This window comes from Ursus americanus, chromosome 13 (genome assembly GCF_024610735.1).
Source record: "Ursus americanus isolate L20-20 chromosome 13, mUrsAme1.1.p, whole genome shotgun sequence".
NCBI lineage: Eukaryota > Metazoa > Chordata > Mammalia > Carnivora > Ursidae > Ursus > Ursus americanus.
Window position 1 is genome coordinate 60,519,419 of NC_142139.1, and position 23,463 is coordinate 60,542,881.

At 36.0% G+C, this 23,463-nt stretch overlaps 1 protein-coding gene across 1 annotated transcript in view; it reads right to left on the reverse strand.

Moving 5' to 3' along the window:
• GLRA3 (glycine receptor alpha 3) overlaps window positions 1-23,463 on the reverse strand; it is a 178,876-nt gene that overhangs the window by 27,226 nt on the left and 128,187 nt on the right. Inside the window, exons 6-7 of the mRNA XM_045799380.1 lie at window positions 16,384-16,521; window positions 8,244-8,458 (exon numbers count right to left, since the gene is read on the reverse strand). Of these exons, the coding sequence (XP_045655336.1) occupies window positions 8,244-8,458; window positions 16,384-16,521 (353 nt within the window). The remainder of the gene's footprint in view (window positions 1-8,243; window positions 8,459-16,383; window positions 16,522-23,463) is intronic.

Here is a 23,463-nt window from a genome sequence, read left to right on the forward strand (position 1 = left end):
CAGGATGATTTTTCTCTTTCATGACAGCCAATCCTGACGGATGCTCCCAGTTCCTTAGAACTGTCAAGGAAACCACGAGGAGCGCTTCTGGCTGTGGAATGGACAAGTGACTCAAGCATTCAACTAGATGCCTTTCTTCTGAGTTATGCTGGAAGTTTTCTTGTTTCTTTTACGGCTTTTCTTTCCCCCTGCGGATTTTATTTCAGATCACAATGACTATTCCTGAATCTTGATTTTGTAAAATCCAGATTGTGGTGTATTTAATCCTACATTTCCCCTTAGTGTAAAACCTGTATGAGTACTTTGTGTTTTATGATTTTTCTAGGAAAAATATTAGCCGCAAAATCATTCTGATCTCCCTTCCAGACCTAAATCGAGAGAGACAAGGGAAAGAGTACACAATGTTTTAGAAACAGGTGTTAAAGAAGAACAAAGGGTTGAAAAAATGGAAGAAACTGCCTGCAGGACTGCCTTCTTGGACCACCAGGCCGTGAATCACCCAGCTTGGTTTTGTGAGCTTGGACATTTATTGTCCCAGAGGACTGCTCACAACAGCGAGTCCTTCTGATGTACCTCTTATCCTGATCATGACCCTCATGACCCTTAGTGAATGAATGATGCTTCGAGCACAATATGTATCTTCCACATAAAAGCTTTTATTTTAAGAGATGAAATTGTAAGAGAGCAGAGCTGCAGCTTTCCTAAGTACTGGACTTGGCTCACCCTCCAGTCGCCGGATAAGAAAAGTGCAACCAAAAAGGCTAAGGGACTTTGAAAGGTCATCTCGTTCTCTCTGACTTCTGCTTCAGTTCTGGGAGCTTGGCCATTGTCTCTTCTACAGGACAAGGCTCTGATGCTTACCATTTATATGCAACTATGAAATCTAGATATCGCTGCAAATGCTTCGTTGGTGCCAGCTATTAGTTACTGGGATTTCTTAATGTATTATCTCTTTTAACTGTTCCGTTAAGGTTGAATTCTACCTGTGACCCTTTTCCTCGGCATTTTTGTGCTGGAGGCTTTGTATTTCTATAACATCATCTTTATTTCGACCATATACCTTACCTATTCCCTTTATGTCTGAGGTCAAGACCTTCATTTACAACTTCAAACAGGAAGGACAGAGAAAGCTTGTTAGTTGCTTAACAACACTGATGTTGGGACCCAGCTCTTTGTTCCACGGGGAAGGGGGAGTTTTATATCCATTGTTATCTGTCAGGAGGGTCCTGGTGTGATTCCAGGATCTATGTGAATGCACCAAAGGGAGTTTCAGACATTATTGAGGTGAAATTGTCTCAAAGTGGCGTATACTTGTTTTGTTTTTAAATTTAGTTTGATGCCAAAGCCATTGTATTATATCACATTTTTTAAATTTAAACTGTGATTTAATTATATGCTTTTTCCTAATTGTGCCATCAGATTTAAGAATTTATGCAGTGACTCTGCCCCGATGTCACCTACAAAGGACATGCTTGATTAACTGTTAATTTTCAGCTTCGTGAGATCTAGTAAGCCTAGTAAATGAGGTTCCCACATTAAAGGCAGAACCAGAGATATCTACCGATTTTTACCCTTCCTATTATAGAACACACCTTATGTTTAGGAATTATCTGTTTATAGATAATAGATAAAACACTAATAAAGTTGGATGACATTCACATGCACTATAGTCTGCGATTTTTAACAAAAAGGGAATGGATAAGTGATTCTTTCATTTTCTATACTTTTTTCTTTTTCTCTCTTTTCCCTAAGTGAATCTAATATGAAACCAAATTATTAGCCTGTTCACTACATTTTAAAAAAAATGAAATATATTGCTACATCAAATATGGTGTTGTAAGTTAAATAGGATTATTAAAATTCTGTCACATTAAGAAATTAAAAATGAACTTACTTGCACCGTATTTGCACTGAACTTAACTGAAGTAATTTTAGTTAACTATATTTTGAATAAATATTAGAAGGTTGCCTTTAAATGGTGAGGACCAAAACATTACTGACAATAATAGTTACTGGTATTTAATAGGATTACTATGCAGCTCCCTCTCCCTCATTATATTACTGCCGTCCGTTAAAGCTTACTCTCCTTTAAAACTGCAGGGGTGTTTGTTTGTTTGTTTGTTTTTTGAGAATGAGAACTAATTAGATAACACAATAGTGAGTGTGGATCCCCCAGTCTTCTTCACACCCCTGTCTTTCCAATGTAATCTCACATATAGATCTTTGTGTGCCCACACAACCATGGTAGCCAAATAAAATATAGTTCAATTGATATTTTCTAACATTTGTAATCACTCCTATAACTAGTGTCTTTAGAAAGAGTAAAAACTTAACATAAAAGCTATCTTTGTTATGTCTTCTAAAACCAACATTTTCATTATACTGTAAGGTAGATACATACAACATTTAATTTTTTTTTCATTAATCTGGTGATTCTCAGAGGGAAAAATATGGTTCTATACAAGAGTAACTCAATTGAACTTTTATATTCTCTTAGAAAGACATGAAAAAAATGACAGACTTTCTTGTTTTTTAAGTTTGGACTAAGTACTAAGTAAATGTTTAAAAGCTCTTGTCCTTAAATATCTGCATGATATTTACTCAGTAGACACATATCACGTACTGATTTAGGTTCGGAGGATAGAAATATGTAAAATATCTTTTGTTCTCTCAAAAATCTACTGATGGGTTTCACAGACAAACTGAATGGGGAAAAAAGTTAAAAGAAATTATTCAAGATATACAGCTTTTGGTGCAGAATTTGAGATTTTCACAGGCTACAGGCTTCTGAGCTTCTGTGAAATATTTAATTGATTATCCACATTTGAAATTTCAACTGTTTCTTATTTTCTAACATTTACTAGCTCTGCTCCAAATGAGATGGCTATAGTGGTGGGGGCAGAGTGGGAGAAATTCACATAGAACTTTCCAGGAATCCCTCCCTCTTTCCTCTCTTCACCCCTTTTTCTCCCTCTGTTTTCTTTTTTCTTTCTTTCTTTCTTTCTTTCTTTCTTTCTTTCTTTCTTTCTTTCTTTCTTTCTTTCTTTTTCTTAAGATTTTATCTATTCATTTGAGAGAGAGAGACAGAGCACAAGCAGGGGAGAGACAGAGGGAAAGGGAGAAGCAGACTTCCCGCTCAGCTGGGAGCCGGATGTGGGGCTCAATCCCGGGACCTGGAGATCATGACCTGAGCTGAAGGCAGATGCTTAACCATCTAAGCCACCCAGGAACCCCTCTCCTTCTGTTTTCTTGAGTATTTACTAATATGGCAGAGTCAGTCTAGGAACAGAGACAGAAAGTTTTAACAAATCATTGTCTCTGAGATAGATAAAATTATTTGTTGACAGCCGTTTATTTCCACTTTCCACTCCAATGCTACCCTGTGGGTGGAGTACATTCCCCCACCCCCTTGACTTTGGGTTTGGCTGTGAGACTTGGAAAGACTTACAAAATAACCGAAGCGACTGTGTGCCAACTCTGAGCAAAAGCCCTGCATGCTTCTGCTTGCCTTCCTGTTTTCCTGCACTCCTCCATGAAAAGAGCATGCCATCGTACCTACAGTCCCACAGTGGGAGACACAGAGAGCAGAGTGAGCCTACTTCACAGCCTTGACCTAAGCCCACCCAAGTCAGCCAATCTCAGACAAACCCGGAAGAGTCTCAGGCAACTCACACGCCAGTGAGCAAAAATAAATGTGGTAAACCATTGAGACCTGGGATTATTTGTTATATGGAATAATTGCAACCGAACTATACTGAAACAATCCTGGGCCACAAGACTTTGTTGTGTTAAGAGCTAGAGTTTGGGGGCACCTGGGTGGCTCAGTTGGTTAAGTGCCTGACTCTTAGTTTCGGCTCAGGTCATGATCTCAGGGTCTTGAGACTGAGTCCCATATTGGGCTCCATGCTTAGCATGGAGTCTGCTTCTCCCTCTCCTTCTGTTCTCCCCCTCTGCCCCCCGTCCCCCGGTTCAGGCACACACCTGCTCTCTGTCTCTCTCTCTCTCAAATATATATAAAAATTTTACCAAAGGGGGGGAAAAGAGCTAGGGTTTGAATGAACTTGGAGTCTAGGGATTCTCTGGTCTTTGCCAAGCTTATGTCTGTGTGTGTTTGTGTGTGTGTGGGGGGGTGGGTGGGTGGTGTGCACACACATCTGTCTGTTTAACATGTTATGTTCAAAGATCTCTGGTATGACAATAGGCTGAACTAGCATGTGCATGGTGATATTTGTGTACTTCTGCAGATAATGTGAAACAGAAAACATGTAGAAAGATGAACCTTAGCTGGTCCCTATGAAAGAAAATGTAAAAGAGGTAGGAGTAGGTCTCCAATGAGAAATAATTGCTCTTTGGAAACAGAAAAGAAAGGGTAAAGTGTATATAATGTTTCTGTAAAATAGATTTCCCAGAGTTCCCTGGTGTGGAGTCTTGCTAGAACCCATAGCTTCCAAATTAAAATTTTATTTTATCCCTTCTACTGATTTTCTATATTCTGACCCATTTCTATACTTAATAAAAAATATAATTCTCTCAATGCCAAGATTTTAACTAGGTATTAGTATAAATCAAACGTATACTCAAAGATATTTAAATGATTATTACTATCCTCTATTTCACCCCTGATTAAACCTAAGTCTCCAGGGAGGATTGCTTTTCTGCAGCAAAAAATAAAAATGAAAAAATGAATCACAGAATGCTGAGATCTCAAAGAGTTTGAGAATAAAGTTTTAGGGTGAGTGGGTCTTGCTTTTAATTCAACTTTATCCTATTCTGTGTGTGGGGGTGGGGTGGGGAGATGGCTGTGGGAAAAGGAAGGAGAGAGAAGATCTTGAATATTCAGATCCATTTCCAACTGGAGGAGGAGAGCCAACCACAAATACATCTTCTTTTCCCTTCTTTCTGGGCTCTTTTTTTCATTCTTAGAAAAATCATCTCTATTCTGCTTCCTTATCCATCTATAGTTTTACTCCCTAAAGTCTGAGGCCTGAGTGTCACCCCTGAGTGTCCCCTTTTTGACAATTCCATGTGGCTGTCTTATAAACATCTCAAAGTTAACATGCTCAACCACAGATCAGTAACCTCCCCCAGTCTTCCTCATTAATTAACATTTGCCTCTACTTGCCCGGTTACCTGAATGTCGACATCGACTCCTGCCTTTCCCTTACTCCTCAAGGTCCAGGTCATGGCAAATCCTGTCTATTTCACTTCCAAATGCATTTTCTGTAAAACGCCCATCTCTTTCTAAATCCATCTCCTACTCTCTCCACCTCTACTGCTACAGTCTAGCCAGACCGTCATCTGCTCTAGACTCCAAGAGTTTGCTTGGCGGTTTTTATGCTTCCACATCCACCCCTTCTATCTGATCTTCAAATAAAAGTTTGAAGGATTACTCCTCTCATTAAAATCCGTCCAAAATCCACTCAGAATAAACCTGACCTTTATCAAGGTTTATAAAACCCTCCATTGACATGGCTCCATGATCATTACCATTTTTTCCTCACTCATGCTGCTCCAAGCACACAGTGTCAGGGGGTGTCTCTAACATTATACAACTTTGAAAAATTACTGGCAATAGAATATATTGTCACCCCTTTCTGGTCATCTAATGCAGGCACCACAGACACGCCAAATAGCTCTATGGTCCAAGAGATGAATCACAGGAATCTTCATGGTTTGGGCCATTACATGCTTGATTTATTATGATACTGTAGAGGGCAATGCAACAGGAAATATCAGAGAGGGATCTGAGCTCTGTAGTTCTCAAGGTGCTGGCTAAGGTATATCCTTTGAGATTTTCTACCCTGAGTCTTACTTGACTGATTTCCAAACTCCTTTGTATCCTGCAGGAGATGTATTGGCACACAGCCTGGACAAAATACTAAGCAATTATAATAAATTAATGATTTATTGTTTCTTCCTCTTCTGTCTGATAATTCTCTATCGGTTTCCTGGATTTAATTTTGTTTTCCTACTTCCTAGATTTTGTCAGTAAGAGAATGGTGGATATATCAGTGGCAAAACTTTTAGGCATCCAAGGGTTCTTTTGTGAGGTTGAGAATATAGCAGGTCTTAAAGTGTATGATTTAGCCATCTGTACCTAAAGGCAAGTGTGGGCCCTCACCTCTTGCCTTTCTAGCCACCCCCTCCCCGAATCACAGAATCAGAATTGCATTTTTCAAGAGATTTTCTACTTTTCGGAATGATCCTTTCCAATAGATTAATTCTTCTTGTTTATTCTGGTCTTCACTGTCCATCTTCCTGAATTCTAATGTACATAGCTGAATATGCTCAACCTCCCATTCCCTAACTATCACAAAACCTAAAATGAGGGCGCCTGGGTGGCTCGGATGGTTAGGCATTTGCCTTTGGCTCAGGTCAGGGTCTCCAGGTCCTGAGATTGAGCCATGTCAGCTCAGTAGGGAGTCTGCTTCTCCTTTTCCCTCTGCCCCTCCCCCTGCTTATGCTCCCCCCCCTCTCTCTCTCAAATGAATAAATAAGAAATCTTTAAAGAAAAAAAAACCAAACCCTAAAATGATATGGTCACTTTCTCTTAAAATATCATTTTATTTATCAATTATTTTGTGGGTCAGAAATAATCTGTTATCACATTTCCAGTGGTCATTGTCTCTATGATCTGAGAGATGTAGAGGTTTTGTGTGCATTTATGTATATGATTGAGCTCAGGGTTGAAAATTTATTCCTTCCCTGAGATCACAGTGAAATTAATGATTCTTAAAAAATCTTTCCTATGTCTTAAGAAAATGAAGCCATCCCAAGATTTTCTTTCCTTTAAAAAAAAACAAAAACAAAAACAAAAAAACTTGTGTCTTCATCCTGTTTTTTTTTTTAATTTGTTGCTTTCTTTCTGCTTCCTCCACTCTGACCTCCATGCTCTTCCGATTCTGCCTTAATGTTTGTATTCAAATGTCTTTATACTGTGTCTCATAGGAGCTGTAGCTTTCTGAAACGGAGCATTTTGTTCTCTTCTCTGGTTGACAACTTACAGAATGAATGAGCTTTCATTTTGTTTAACATTTGAGGAAAATCAATGAGAAAACTGGCAATTTCCTTTACAAATGGACTATGGGACTTCAACTATTACTCAGAGTCCTTTATACATGTATAAATAAGCATTGAGACTTATTAGTTTAATCTTATAAGCAGCCTTGTAATTTTCACTTGAACAATATTTTATAAAGCACGAGTTGATATGGATCACTTTGAAAGTTCAATGAAGTATTAATAAACATAGACCTTATTTTGCAAGACAACCGTTAAATTTTACCTAGGCAGTGTGAGCATTGTTAAATACCAAGTTCTTCCTGTTTGAAGTAACATTTTTAGTGATAAAATGTCCTGCCATCGACTTTTATTTATTTAGGTATTTTAATCTAATAAATTGAATCCTGCAATGCAATTCGTGGTAAGATTTAAAGAAACCACAGCAATAGATTTATAATTTGCTTGGCATTGCAGGTAGATAGCATCAAATGCACAAGAAAAGTTAATATAATTTTGCTACATCTCCATCATTGTAATGAAAATAATAGTGAAGTTTGTTCGAAGCTAGACAGGATTACTCAATTTAGATAGTCGAAATTTTTCTTAGAAGTCATTTAGGAGAGGAAAATAATTTTCTATTGCTATTTGCTAAATGGATTAAAAGAGCTTCCTATGTTTTATTTCGGCATATGTTGTAAAAAGAAATATTGTGTTTTTTACAAACCTCATAGAAGAGAACGGTTTACTTTAATTCTGGCAGCTCAGTATGGACCAAAATCATGGTATTAGATAACCTTTCCTTTTTATTGACCTATGGCGACGTAAAAGCCAAATGGGAAAGAAAAAAAACCCACAAAAATAATAAGTGCTATTGATAGCACTACGGATACCCTCATACAATACTTGTGGGAGTGTAACTGCTGTAAATATTTCTGGAGGGGCATTTGGCAATACATACCAATACATACAGCTGTCAGTGCAGTGATTTCAGTTCTAAGAATTTATACTAAGGAAAAAATGCAAAATATATGTAAAACTATACACACACACATAGTCACTAATATAACCTTCACCATATAAGTGTTCATTATTGTGTTAGTCCTAATAGTGAGTACGTTACTATAGCACGTCCATACAATATGACAAAAGTTGATAATTATATATATGTATTTTCTATGTAAAATATTATATGTCTACAAATTCTTGTGCAAAAGTAGGTATATGGCATTTAGTGCACTCACCTTTGGTAAGGAAGCTCGTGATCCTGAGCTCTGCGTGGTCATAGTCAGCACGGTAGTTATTCCCAAGGCTACCCTGGCTGGCGCAGCATCCATATTGATCCAGAATGAAACCCAGGATAGGATAACGATCAGGAGACTGGGAATGTACATCTGGATCAGGTAGTATCCCATTTGTCGCTCAAGATGGAATCGCACTTCTATACACGTAAATTTTCCTAGTTGGTCGTAAAATAAATGCAGCAGTTGGTAAAAATAGTCTTTGTGAGGACATCAAATGTCACATTCTTTTTCCATATTTTGTCCTAACATTTTCCATTACAATGAAAAGGGAGCCTAAATCGTATAGGCAAATTGCTTTCTAAAAAATATTTTTCTTAGTTTTCTGCTAGCATCTGGAAGCAACATGAGAGTACACTTTCCAGGAAATAGTATGTCATCTTATTACTTCACATTTGGTTAGCATTTCATACTTTGAAAGTACTCAACGATCTATCATTTCACTTGACTCCAGCTATTGTTTCTGAGATAGATAGGAGAAAGGTGTATCTAATATAGAAAGACCTTCCTTCCTCATTGAGTCTGTCTGGTACTTTTTAGTACTTATTGAGAGCCAGGTGATATTTGTTACAGAGGCCTTTACATTTACTTTAAAGTAAGTGCTAAGGGACAAATTCAATTGAAGATGAATAGTTCCTTAAATGTAATTAAAGTAAGTTAATATATATTGATAATTTGGAAACTACTAATGCAAAAAAGAGCAAAACATGTTACTCCCTATCAATAAATTTGAACATAATTTAAAAACACACTTACTGAAAAAACCTGAGATATATGTGTTCTGTGTACTCATGCCCTGTGTCTCTGTTATGGTAAGTAATTAGTAGAGGAATAAATTATGTCTTAATTAACCATCTTGTTGATGTCTCTGCTTATCCTCTGGTTATACTCCCTACTATCATGTCCATGTTACCTCTCTTAAAATAGTTGTTTATCTGAATAACCAAATTCTTGGTTTTATTCTTTCCTTATTCTAACTCTGTTAAAAAAGGTAAGGTTAGTTAATTAACATGCTGATCTTTTTTTAGGTGACATTCTCTGACCCGATTGTGAAAGAGAATCAAAGACCACATTCAGGAAAATTGCTAGTGTATTTTTAGATAGGTTTCAGTGCAAAACTTCCAGGATTGTGGCTTGAGCCACGTGCTACTATGATTCATGGGCAAAGCCACCGGATAAAGGGATGGATGATATTCCAGGACTTAAAATTCCTAACAAAGTTTCAGAAATTCTGGGAAAGTTAGATTCCACTCTTAAGTGTTTAGGGATCAGAAACAAAGATACATCTATGATCCTTTTATCAATTTATCAACTGCATACAGAATGCCTAAAATTTCTTGAAATATATAAATATACTTAAGGTTTTTAAGATTCTACTAAAATACAAAATTTTTTAAATAATGAAATGAAATAGGGCAAGAATAGCTGAACTATTTTCATGATATCACTGTTAAATTATCCAAGTAATCTCAGGGCGCCTACGTTGGGGTTAATGTAGAGCGTGAAATCAGCCATAATACCTGGCTTGCATAAATGTAACATGGAGGCTGCTGAGGGCAAGGAAGATTTCGGAGAAGGGCAGAGGTCTTTGGAATGCTGAGGCCTGTGTGACCACTCTGCCCTAGGAATGCCTTGAGGAGTTGCCTTCCCCGGAGCTTTCTTACCCCCAACAGCCGCCCTGTGATCTAAGAGATGTGTGCATTGTTCCTGGGCTATGTCTGGCAGAACTCATAGAAGACACAGATTAGCGTAGCAGATTAGCATATCGTATCTTTCCCATAAACAGATCCTCCTAGTTCCAGTAAGATCCCTTGTCACACATCACGTGCTTGAGAAACAGTGATAAAGATTCAGGATTATCCTGAAGGACCAATGAAGGCAGGAGCAAAGAAGAGCAAAGGGTCTTCATCTCTGACCGTTGACCCCCTTGCCTTCTCCTCCCTTTTACAGCAAAGTCTGGAGTCATCTTTCATCCATCGGTACAGGGATTGCTGGCCATTCCCTGCACGCCTGGGTGGCACAGTCGGTTGACCGTCCAAGTCTTGGTTTCCGCTCAGGTCGTGCCCTCAGGGTCCTGGGATGAAACCCACCAGGCTCTGCACTCAGTGTGGAGTCTGCTTAAGATGCTCATTGCCTCACCCTCTGCCCTTACACCCCCTCTAACCTCCCCCTCTAGCTGGCTCATGGGCATGTGTGTGTGCTCTCTTTCTGTCAAATAAATAAATACGTAAATCTTAAAAATAAAAAAATAAAAAAAATTATCCAAGTAATCTCGTGATGAAATTACTAATAATCACTGACCATTTGGCTACTTGGAGTACATTCTGTAAGGTTCATGTAATTCTCAAAAAAAAAAAATTCTCATTGTGCCTTATGACGAGTATTTTCATAACTATCACTGGGAGGAAAAATAACGGTATATTGTATATATATAAATAAATATATACCACATGTGTATGTGTGGCTCTAGAGAGAAAAATGAACACGCTCTACAAGTTCTGACATGGCAACACTAGTACAACAAGACTGGAGCTTCTTCAAGCATGTTTATATTTTGACTGACATTTTACTTTATTTTTATTTATTTAATTATTTATTTTACTTCTCAGACTTAAAGGTTATTTCTTTTAGGTGACTAAAAATTTATTTTGATTAATTGATTCATTTTCTAGTTATAAAGTAAAAAATAATGCATTCTAGTCTCAATGCTCCTTCAAAAAAAACCCTAGAGACAATATAAAGAATATTACAATTCATTGATAAAAAGAAAATAATCCAATATAAAAATGGGCACAAGATCGACTATTTTTATGGCATCTGAGCTATTTATTTTTGGTTGTCTGCTATTTGCAATAAAAGTATCCTGGCTGTGGGACACCTAGGTGGCTCAGCTGGTCAAGCTTCGGACTCTCGGTTTTACCTCAGGTCATGATCTCAGGGTCATGAGATCCAACCCCAAGTCCAACTCCCAGCTCAGCGCAGAGTCTGCTTGAGATTCTCTCCCTCTCTCTCTGTCCCCTCACCCCACAGCTTGTGTGCTCTATTTCTCTTTCTCTCTCTAAAATAAATAAATAAATAAATAAATAAACAAATAAATAAATAAATAAATAGATAAATAAATAAATAAATAAAATCTTTAAGAAAAAGGTATCCTGGCTCAGATGGATGAAGCAAAAAAGAAAGGAGAATCAAATTATTAAAATCAGTATGAAAGAGGGGACATTACTCAGAGAAATTGAAGGATTATAAGGAAGTATTATGAAGAACTGTATACCAACAAGTGGAATGTCTTAGATGAAATGGACAAATATATACAATGACACGTATTACTGAAACTCGTTCAAGATGATATAGATAATCTGAATAGACCTACAAAAAGTAAAGAGGTTAAATTAGTAATTTTAAAACTTAGCACAGGGGAAAACTCAAGGCTACAAAACTTCTGTTAAACATCTAAAGAAGAATTAATAACAAGTCTTCTTCATAAAATCTTCCAGGAACTAGATAACAAGAATAATTCCTAACTCATTCAATGAGCTCAGTATTACCCTGATAGTAAAACCAGACAAAAACATCACAGGGGGAAAAAAAAAGTATACAGATAATGTCTCTGATGAATATAATCTAAAAACACCAGAAAAATACTAGCAAACTGAGTCCAGCAACATATGGAAAAAGCTATACAACAGAACCAATCAGAATTTATCATGGAATGCAAGCAAGTTTGGCTTAACCTCCCAAGTCAATGTAATACATTATATAAATAAAACAAAGACAAAAACTATACAATCATCTCAATAAAAGTAAAATTGTCAAAAATCCAACAGTCTTTCATAACAAACTAGACAAACTCAACAAACTAGAAACAGAAGATAATTTCCTCAACCTGATAAAGGGCATTTATGAAAAACTTATAGCTGATACCATACTTAATGGTGAAAAGCCGAATGCTTTTCTACTAAATTCTGGAACAAGGCAAGAATGTCTTTGCTTGCCACATCTATTAAACATTGTACTGAGAGGTTCTAGCCAGGATAATTAGGGCAATAATTAAGTAAGAGGCATTTAGATTGAGAAGGAAGCGGTAAAACTATCTCTATAAGCAGAAGACATTATCTTGCATATAGAAAACCCTAGAGAATTCACTAAAAATCTAGTTGAATCCCTGAGTTCAGCAAGGTTATAGGATACACTACGAGTATACAAAAATCAATCGTGTTTCTATACACTAGTGATAAACAATAAAAAAATTAAACGGAAAAAACAATTCCATTTACAATAGAACCAAATAAAATAAAATACTTATAAATAAATTTAACAAAAGAAATGTAAGATTTCTACACTAAAAAATACAAAACACAGCCGAACAAAATTTAAAAATTGGAACAAATGGAAAATCATTCTGTAGCCATTAATTAGAAGACTAAATATGGCAAACTTCCCATATTCTACAAATTCATTGTGATCTCTATCAAAATTTCTACTGGCTTTTATGCAGAAATGTACAAGCTGATCCTGAAACTATTATGGAAATTCAAGAGACCTAGAATAACCAATATAGCCCTCAGGCAAAAAGAACAAAATTTCCGCATTTCAAGACTTGCTACAAATCAACAATAACACCAAAATATGATAATGTTATAAGTACAGATATGCAGATCAATGGAGTAGAATTGGAAGTCCAGAAATAATCATTTATGGTCAACTGATTTTCAACAAAAGACTACAGCTATTTTATAGGGAAATAATGGTCTCCTCAACAGATGGTACAGGGAGAACTTTGTATTCACATGCAAAAGAATTAACTTCCACCCCATCTCTTAGTATTCAAAATGGATCATACACCTATATGTAAATTGCTAAATCTACAAAATTCTTAGAAGAAGGCATAGGAGTAAATCTTTATGATCTTAAGGTAGGCAACAATTTTTTTAAATACAATACCAAAATCCCAAGTAACAAAAGAAAAAAAAAGTGATAAATTTGGCTTCCTCAAAATTAAGTTTTGTGCTTCAAATGACATCATTAAGAAAGTGAAAAGACAACATACCAACTGGGGAAAAGTATATGTAAATAAATAATAAAAAGAGAAATAACTGACTTAGAAAATGGGCAAGGGAATTGAATAAACATCTTTTTCCAAAGAAGATATGCAAACATCAATAAGCACATGAAAGGATGCTCATCATTACTCATTAGGGAAATGCAAATCAAAACCACAATGAGACAGGACTTCACTCACTAAAATGGCTATAATAAAGAAGACAGATAATAAGTTTTGGGTAGGATGTGGAGAAACTGGAATCCTCATTCATTGTTGGAAGAATCGTAAAGGGTGTGAATATTTTGAAAAACAGTTTGGCGGCATAGTTTTACCATATGATCCAGCTTTCTACTTCTAACTCTACACCGAAGAGATATAACATGTATCCATCCCAAAACTTGTATGTGAGTGTTCATAAGTGGTCCAAAGTTGGAAATACCCTAAATGTCTAGCATCTGGTGAATGAATAAACAAAATGAGGTATATCCATACAATAGAATACTATTTGGCAATAAAAAGGAACGAAGTATTGAGATATGCTACCAGAAGGATGAATCTCAAAAACATTCTTCTAATTAAAAGAAGACTATCACAGAGACCACATAAGATTCCATTTATAGAAAACATCCCGAAAATACAAAGCTAGAGAAACCGGAAGTTGATTAGTGATTACCAGGAGCTGCTGGATAGGGAGGACTGCTGATTGATATAAGGTTTATTTTTTTTTCAGGTGATAAAATATTCCAAGATTATGCTGGTGGTTGCACACCTCTGTAAATACACTGAAAATCATTGAGCTGTATCCCTTAAGCAAGTGAATTTTATAGTACCTAAATTAAATCTCAATAGAGTTGTTTTAAAAAAGTCTTTAGTTGCAAGATGAACAAGGTCTGAGGATCTAATATAACATGGTGGCTGTAGTTGATAACATTGTACTGTATAATTGAGATTTGCTAAGAGAGTAGAACATAAATATTCTCTCACACGCAAAAGGGTAAATAAGTTAACTAACTTGGGGGGAATCCTTTCACAGTGTATACGTATATTAAATCATCCCATGTACACTGATTATTTTATGTTAATTATGCACCTCAATAAAACTGGAAGACAAAAAAGCCTTCTTTTGGTATAGATCTAAAGGAAAAGTTTCCCATTTAGAGAAATCTGCTCCTCCCAGAGGGCAGGTTGTAATATTCTCACATGTACAGACAAATTTGGGGTTCAAATCCACTTTTTATTTATTATTTTACTCAACAAATATGTATTGAGCATCCACGTACTCCAGCAGTGTCCAGAAAACATAAAAATAGAAAGAATATCTATAATCGTTGACTTAAAAACTTTTGGCAATAAGGGAAACAAACAATATGTAAGTAAGCCTATAAATGAAAGATACAATTTTAGACAGTGAAAGCAGTAAGTGGAAAGTGGATGTTTAACATATATTTGTTATAGAGATGATTTGAGGACTGGTATCTGAGTAGTCCTGACATATGTGAGAGTACTTGGTTTGGGATAATTTGGGGCAAGAGTATGTATGTATGGAGGGAGGGAGGGAGGGGGTGGGGGGAAGGCAGTGTAACCAGGTGATGGGCATTAAGGAGGGGACGTGTCGTGATGAGTACTGGGTCTTACACACAACTAATGAATTGTTGAACACTACATCAACAACTAATGGTGTACTATATGGTGGCTAACTGAACATAAATAAATAAATAAATAAATAAATAAATAAATAAATAAATAAAATTTTAATAGCAAAAGAAGAAGAAGAAGGAGGAGGAGAGGGAGAAGGAGGAGGAGGAGGGTATGCAGAGAAAGAAGAGCAAGTACAAAGTCCCCGAAGCAGGAATCCGTGTGGCATATGTAAGAAAACAAACCACTGTGGCCAGATTACAAAATAAGGGGATGAGGGAGAAGAGGGTCTCGGGGAGACGGGCAAGGGATACCACCAAGTTTGTGGTTCTTTGTTACAGTGGCCCTAGGAAACTAATCCGCCAACTTAAACCACCTCTAGAGCCCTCTTAGCCTCTCTCTAAAATTTGCTTGTCATTGTAACTGGCCCTAGAGAGTGGAGCAAGGACACTGGTATTGACTTGTCTGCCCTTTATCTTTGTGTTGAGATGTTAACCTTGAACTCCTCATCAAACTAAATATCAACCTCACTGCTGGGTTAAGAAAATGGCAGTGACTTTTTCACCAGATATTGTGAATTGATTAAAGAGATAAAAGAGATTAAAGACCTCGTATAGTGAAAGGTCAGGTCACAGTCCTGGAAAATGATGAGCCAAAGAGGAATCATAGTTACTGTAAGGAAATAATAAAAGCATCAGTTGATGCTAGTGGGAGGCGGTGGACTAACCACATTGAAGTGATGACTCATTTGTGGGTGGTTTAACAGAATTTGTGGGAATGGGGTAGGCAGCGAGAATAGATATTATGAGAATAGCTGTGCTGGTTGAGAGAAATGAACAGATCTCATGAATGTGCAAATATCACATTAAGTCTATCAGTCCTCGACAACAATAATCTAATATCTATCCTCAAAGGCGAAAGGGTACTGTGTCGGTGTGAGTAATAGGTACTTAAGTAACAATAACTTGAAATGCATGAAATTGTAGCCAAAGACAGGTTTAGGCAAATGAAGCCCTACAAAAAAAAAAAAAAAAAGCAATTCCTTTCATTTTGTTATCAAATACAATGTATATTGCCCAAGAAGAGCTAAAAATTATTGCTCTATAGAAATTAAAGGAACTTTTTTGGAAGCATCATTAGTATGTAACTATGGGCTTTCGCCAAAAAAAAAAAAAAATAGATATAATTGAATAGCAAGCATTTCTTTGATCCTATACGAATCAATTATATAACAATATGCATTGAGTCCAAGCATTTGTAAATTTCATATGCATTCGTTTTCTGCTCTATGACTATGAAAAACTAAGCTATAGTTAAAATAAGTAACCTACCACTATAATTAAGAAACACTGAATATCATAAAACCAGAAGTCACAAGTGTAATAAAGAATGCTCGACCCCTACCTGTATTGTAATGTTTAGTGCAGTATCGTAAATCTTTCTCTTCTTTCAGCAGAAACTGGGGCAAAGTGAGTCCTTCGGCCACTTGTACAGGTGCCTCATCTTGCCATTCAAAAATGAGATCATTCATTGTGTACCCAACTAGGCAAAATATAATAAAAATATTTATAGCATAAAAGGGCATTCAAAGAAACCAAAGTTTTAAAAAAAGCTTGTACATTTCACATGGGTTGGGATGACCAGTGTCATCTTAACTCAACAAATTGAGTTATGCACTGCACGATTCCATCTCACCAAAGTCTGCTGAAGTCTATTCACATAGAATCCTCATCAAATAATGTAAGAAAATGTAGTAGGTTAACAGAAAGCATAACAAGGCATATAGAAACTTCAGGGCACGTGCATATATGTTCTTTCCATGGAATGGGCAGATCCTGGATTAGTCCAACAACTCATTTTGGTTCCATTCCATTAGATATCCCACCTTCTCTCAAATTATTCAGAGCTCTTTCAACAAAAACTGAAATTGTTACTGGTTAGGAAAAGACCTGAACTACAATATCTGTGGGGGAAAGTATCGAGGCTTTTATCTTTCTTGATTTCATCATTAACTATTTTAGTTTATGGCATCTGCTTCAATGTTCCAAATCCCAAAATGAACAAAATGATATTTTAAATAGAGATGTCAGCTCTTCAGAGAAAAATCAGAGTACAAAGAAAAATCCACGTGGAACAGTTTGTGGAGAAGGAAATTCTTGCACATACTATCAGTGAATTCAGGATAGAATTAGCTATCATATTTAGGAATAAGACGTCAGCATCTTTTAGTAAATGGAAAATTCATATTTATATAGGAGAGGTATCTAAGAAAAGCAGGATTTTATCTTTTTTTCCTCCTCTAAATGGAAAGCTATTGAAATGCACACTTCAAATCTGCAGCTGGAGGGGGAATCAAAGTGCATGGAACCTGAGGGAAGACTATTGTTACCATGAACAACTACCATGGAGGCAGAGAGAGAGAGGACACAGGCTCTGGCTTCTGAACTAAGTCAAGTGGGCAGATTAAGAAGCAGAAGCTTTCGATTCATGAAGAAGCAAGCAAGGGCAATTGTCCCACACAGGTTATCCTGGAGGCCAACTGATAGTAAGAAAGACGCTGTTTAGTGTCTAGAAACAGCTGGCGTGGAACAGATTTGACTGGACAGAGCAATGTGTAGGGAAGACAAGATATGTGAAATTTCGTCCCAATTTAGACAGACCAATAGAGAAATTTCATTTTGTTTTTATATTCTAAGGCTTTTTTAGGGTCTTCTGTGAAAAGAAACTAGCTCTCTGAGATTCCCTCAAAGACAAGCTTTAGTCTCTAATGCCAGTTATAGGCAGTATGTTTAGCTTCCTTGTGCTAAATAATTGTGCACACTAAGTGATTTAGGTATGGGAAACTCCTAATCAAATTATGCTACTTCCTTATGGTCCCTAGAATAGTTGCTTGAAACCAGGAAGAAGATAAGGAGATGGCATGTGTAGGGGGTCATTCTTTTGTTCTGAGTAATTGACTTGGACCGTCAACAAAAATAACTAAATGGTAATTTTGTCTCAGGAAACCTTCAAATGTAACTTAAAAAACTCAATACTCTTTTACACAGCTCAAAGTGTTTTAACATCCTGATGCTTTCGGTTGGCAGATCTTTATACAAGTCTGAAGATGTGAAGGAGAACAGATTGGCTAATGAGATCAAGGTGGTGAGTTGAACTGCCTTGTACGATAATCAGTTTCACAGCAATAAATACTTTATTCAGGGACCAAAGACATCAACCTTAATTTCAGCCAACAATCTCATATGGTAACTGCAGGAAAACATGTAAACAAATGAGTCAATGCAACCAAGCATTTGTTTCTTCAAGCATTTATTTGGTACCAACTGTCTGTAAGTCATCCTGCTAGGCGCAAGGGCCGAGAAGTGTCATTCCAGGGTAGAAAATAGGTAGCATGAGAGAGGTACAAAGTGCTATGTGCATTCAGAAGGATGTATGATACCCACTTAGGCCTCATTTGAATTAGACCTTGAAGCAAGACAGCGGCTTCATATAAACAATGTGAGAAAAGATGAGGTATTCAGGCAAAGAGACCAGTGTAATTAGTTGAAAGAAACTACAATCTCCCCGGGTTTACAATAGGAATAGAAAGAGCTTCATTTGTCTAGAGCCAGTGTGCATGAAGGAACATAGGGAATGAAAAGACAAATTAAGCTAAGATTGTGTGAATTTTAAATTCCAGGTTGAAACCTTTGATTTTTCCAAAATTCCCTGTGGGCAATGATGAACAATTGGAATCTTTTGAGCAGGTAAGTGACATGACAAAGATTCTACTCTAGAGACAGTAGCAAGATCCACTCATGAGATTCGCAAGGTGCAAACTACTTTCATAATCATAACAAGACATATGCCTTTTTGATCATGTTGACATTCACCCAGATGGTTAAAAAACAATGGGGGGAGGGGTTAAAACTTCAAGTGCTTTAGCATAATTACAGACAGTGGCCACAAACTGTGTTGGTGGTTATTGTTTTCTTTACCACCATATCTTGTAGTGCAGGAATAACAATGCCAATTTTAAAGAATGTCCATGATCCTTGATGAAGCAGTAACAATTATAATTTTATTAAATTTTGACCCTTATATAAATATCCTTTTAATATCCTCTGTGTTAAAAGGTACATATAAAGTACTTCCACTGCATACTGTATTATGATTCTTTTAAGGAAGAGAACTGGGGTGATTGACTTGCAAGTTAAATCCGTTTTGGTTTTTTTGTGAAACACTGTTTTTACTTGAAAAAAGAAAAGACTGGTAAATTATAATTATTACATATGGCAGACCATTTTCTCAAAAGGAAAAGAAATGAGCCTAGCACATTGAGGGAAACAACTGAGAGTATTTATCATCAGTGATAGATTTTGAACTTTCAAGTCAAAATTAGAATTTTGAAAAAAAATTGTTTGCCCAATACTTAATGATTTTTTGATGAGCTTAATTGTGATATTAACAAAAGTGACCTTTCAATATTATACAATGACATGTATCAGTGTTTGGAAGATCTAAATAACTCTTCAAAGTAACATTTTCCAAATGACCAAAGCATGATGTTAAAAATTATGATAGGCAAAATATCCATTCAAAGTGCAAGATAGACAAATGGATTTTAATTTACAAGAGTATGAAGAATGTGTTGATATGGTTTCCAATTTCACATTGCAACTAACCTTTAAGAAACTACCGCCTCAGAAACTAAAGCGTTTTGCATATTGCAGAATTTTTTTTAAAGGCTGAGTAATATTCCATTGTATGTCTATACCACATTTTCTTTATCCATTCATCTGTCCGTGGATATTTAGATTGTTTCTACATTTTGGTTTTGTGACTGGTACTGCAATAAACATAGTAGTGTTAATATTTTTTTTGAGATCCTGATTTTAATTCTTCTGGAAAAATACCTAGAAGTAGGATTACTGGATCATTTGGTAGTCCTACTTTTAATTTTTGCTACAACATGGATAAATCTTGAGGACATTATGCTAAGTGAAATAAGCTAGTCACAGAATAACAAATACTGCATGATTTCACTTATTTAAGGTCTATAAAATAGTCGAATCAATAGAATCAAAGAGTAGAATAACAGTTGTCAGGAGCTGGGGAGAAGGGAAAATGAGAATTACTAATCCACAGGCATGAAGTTTTAGTCAAACAAGGTAAGTTCTAGCAATACGCTGTACAACATTGTACCCACAATCAACAATAATGTATTGTATACTTAAAAATTTAAGAGGGTATGGGTGCCTGGGTGGCTCAGTTGGCTTGGTTTCTGCTTGGGTCATGATCTTGGGGTGGTAAGATCGAGCCCCAGGTCAACTCAGTGGGGAGTCTGCTTGAGATTCTTTCTCTCTGCCCCTCCCCCTGCTTGTATGTGCTCTCTCTCTCTCTCTCTCTCTCTCTGTCATAAATAAATAAATAAATAAATAAATAAATAAATAAATAAATCTTTAAAAAATTTTTAGGGTAGGTATCATGCTAAGTGTTCTTATCACAGTACAGTACATTAAATTTTTAAAAAAGGTCATTTCCATGCTTGAGATGGCAAGAAAAAAAGCTCTCATTCTTTTCCAATGGTCCATCAGGAATATTAGTCAGTGGTAATATTTCGGTCACTCATTTTGTCAAAATTGGGGATTAATTAAATATATATTTAAGGAAAAATAAGAAGTTGAAGCAACTTCAAAGTTTCAAGTCTAAGTCACTGACAGGTAGCTATGCCACAGGCTTTAGCTTATATCTCATGTCATTAGGGTAACCTTCTCTGACTGCCTTATAAAATGCCTTTTGTCCAATCAGTCAGCATTTATTTTTTCTATTCTCTTTTCCCATAGAACTTATCTTTATTTGACATTGTATATATTCATCAAGTTTTGAGGTATTTTTTAACCTAGCCTCCTAGGACTGAAACTTCATAAAAGCTAAGATTATTCCATTTTCGTCACTGGCATATTTTTCAGTACCTAAAATATTACATGGCATATAGCAGGCTGTTTGAATATTTGAATTAGAAATAGAGAAGGAGGAAGGGGAAGGTGTGTGTGCGTTCACATATGATGAGCTTATGTTGGGGTACCTTGAGCTTCAGATGCCAGCAGGAGATGCAGGTGTGGATGGTCATAAATCTGAACATTGACTTACATGTTGAAAATACTTGAAATCACACCTCTATATTAAAAGTAAGGTCAAGATTGAAGATAAAGGTTTGAGAGTCACCCATCTATAGATGATATTAAAATTACACATCCTGGTTTGCCAAGACAGTACCATGTTACTTGTTTTTTCCTTATATCCTCTCTGGCTTGACACTTGTTCTAGGTTTTTCATTTTTAGATGAGGTATTATTAAGCACTGTTTTAAAATACATCATTTTTGGTTCTATAGGTCTGTCAATTTTACTTCTAGATTCTCCCATGGCATAAAAGTATGAGACTATTTTACTATCTTAATATTACATTAAATCTATACAACACCAAACATCAGGAATGGTCCATCTATCTTTACCCGACCCTTTCAGTAACAAAGAAACTAGCATCACCCTTTCAGAGGCAGCTGACTCCTAGATCTGAGTAGTGGCAGAAGTGTTCAACTTTTCTCCCCCGCTGTCCATGTGGTATACGAACCTGTGACATCTGTGAAGTGTCAGTTGAAGTATCCAAGTGTCATGGAAAATTGTAAGTTACTTGTAAGTGAAAGCAGAGCAGTGCTGCTGTGGACCATATAGAAAGCAATCTGAATCCTTTGAAACCTACAAACATTTATTTTATTATTTGGCAACACTCTAAGATCTGGCAATAAATCCTTCTAGCAACAATGGGCTAAAAGAAGTGAAAGTTCAATATTTATTGAAAAATTAAGCACCAAATTTCCATTTTACAAGAAAGCTGATGATGAATGTGCAACTTAAATGAGACATTGTTTATATTTAACATTCGCCAGAGCTCCGTCCACATAAAAGCCACAACACACACAGAGCTAAAAACACATCAACATCGATTTCAAAAGCTGCAGTCCTTTTAAGAATACTGCCCAAAGATAGTCATTTGATACGTGCATTTGTAGTGGCAACATTTACACATTACTCTATAAAGAATGAGTTTTTATTTAGATCAAATCGTTATTTTTCTGAATTAATTTCACTTTTTTAATGTCATTTTTTCTTGGAAAAGTGCATGACAGGAAATCTGCAAGCAATTAAATGACGTTAGGCTTGCTTCAGTATCATTTCCTGCTTTAAAGAGAAAATTGGTTAAATTAATTTTAAATTAATTTTTGAATCTAATTCTGTAATCAAAGTAAAGCTTTTGGAATTACATTTGTTGAAAATGAACTATGTAATGTCATCGTAAATTCTATTGTGAAGTATCTCTTACATTCATTTAAAAAGTTCAACATTGAGGATAAATGTCGTTTGCTTGTGATAGATCTTAATAAAATATTTGTTGGAATTCATCATTGTTGTAAAAAAGCCCAGTAAGTCATGGGGATGAAACTACAGCACAGGGAATACAGTCAATGGTACTGTAATAGTGTTGTATGGTGACAGATGGGCGCTACACTTCTGCTGAGCACAGCATAACTTAAAAAAAAACAAATTAAAAAAATCTGTGGAGCTGCAGTGTTCTCGGAATTATTTATGATGCATATATGATTTATTTCATTTTATTTTTTTATTTTTATTTTCTTTTAGAGAAGGAATGAGAGGGGGGCAGGGGGAGGGGCAGAAGGAGAGGGAGAGAGAGAATCTTAAGTAAGTATACCCCACACCCAGCATGGAGCCTGACGCAGGGCTTGATTTCACAACCCAGAGATCAAGACCTGAGCTGAAATCAAGAGTCTAATGCTTAACCCACTGAGGCACCCAGGTGCCATATGATTTATTTTACCTGCATAAACCCTGATACTCTATCAGTGAAAGAGAAGCTGTAGCTGTTAACATTTATAACTTTTTTATTGGAAGAGAGTACCTGAAGTATAATTTTTGGTGTGGGACAAAGCTCATCGATTTGAATTAAAAATTATACCTCATTATGACACAACACGCTTCTTCTATTTACTGCTTATTAACAGTTAAATTTTTAAAAATTATAAACATTTCAAGAAGTATTTTGTAAATCAACTTATATGTTCTGCAATGGCATTGAACTTTTGGTAAATAGGTTCTCTAAATCTTGGTTGCATTTGTTCAAAATCAGTTGGAAATATTTAATCAAATTATTTTATGAATGGAACATTAAAATTCTGGATTCTGAAGGTTTTAGCAAATTTCAATTATAAAAATGAAGTTTCTAAACAGACATTAATCCCTACAATATAAAGGCAGAAAGGTCTCAAATGATGTACAATACTTACTGTAATTTGATAACTGACTGCTTGTTTTTAATTGGGTAACTAATATTGAAATGGAAATGGAATTAAGAAGACATATTTCCCAGCATTTAAATTAGGAAAAGAATTAAAATGATTCGTAAGTAGAAACAACTACTTTTACTG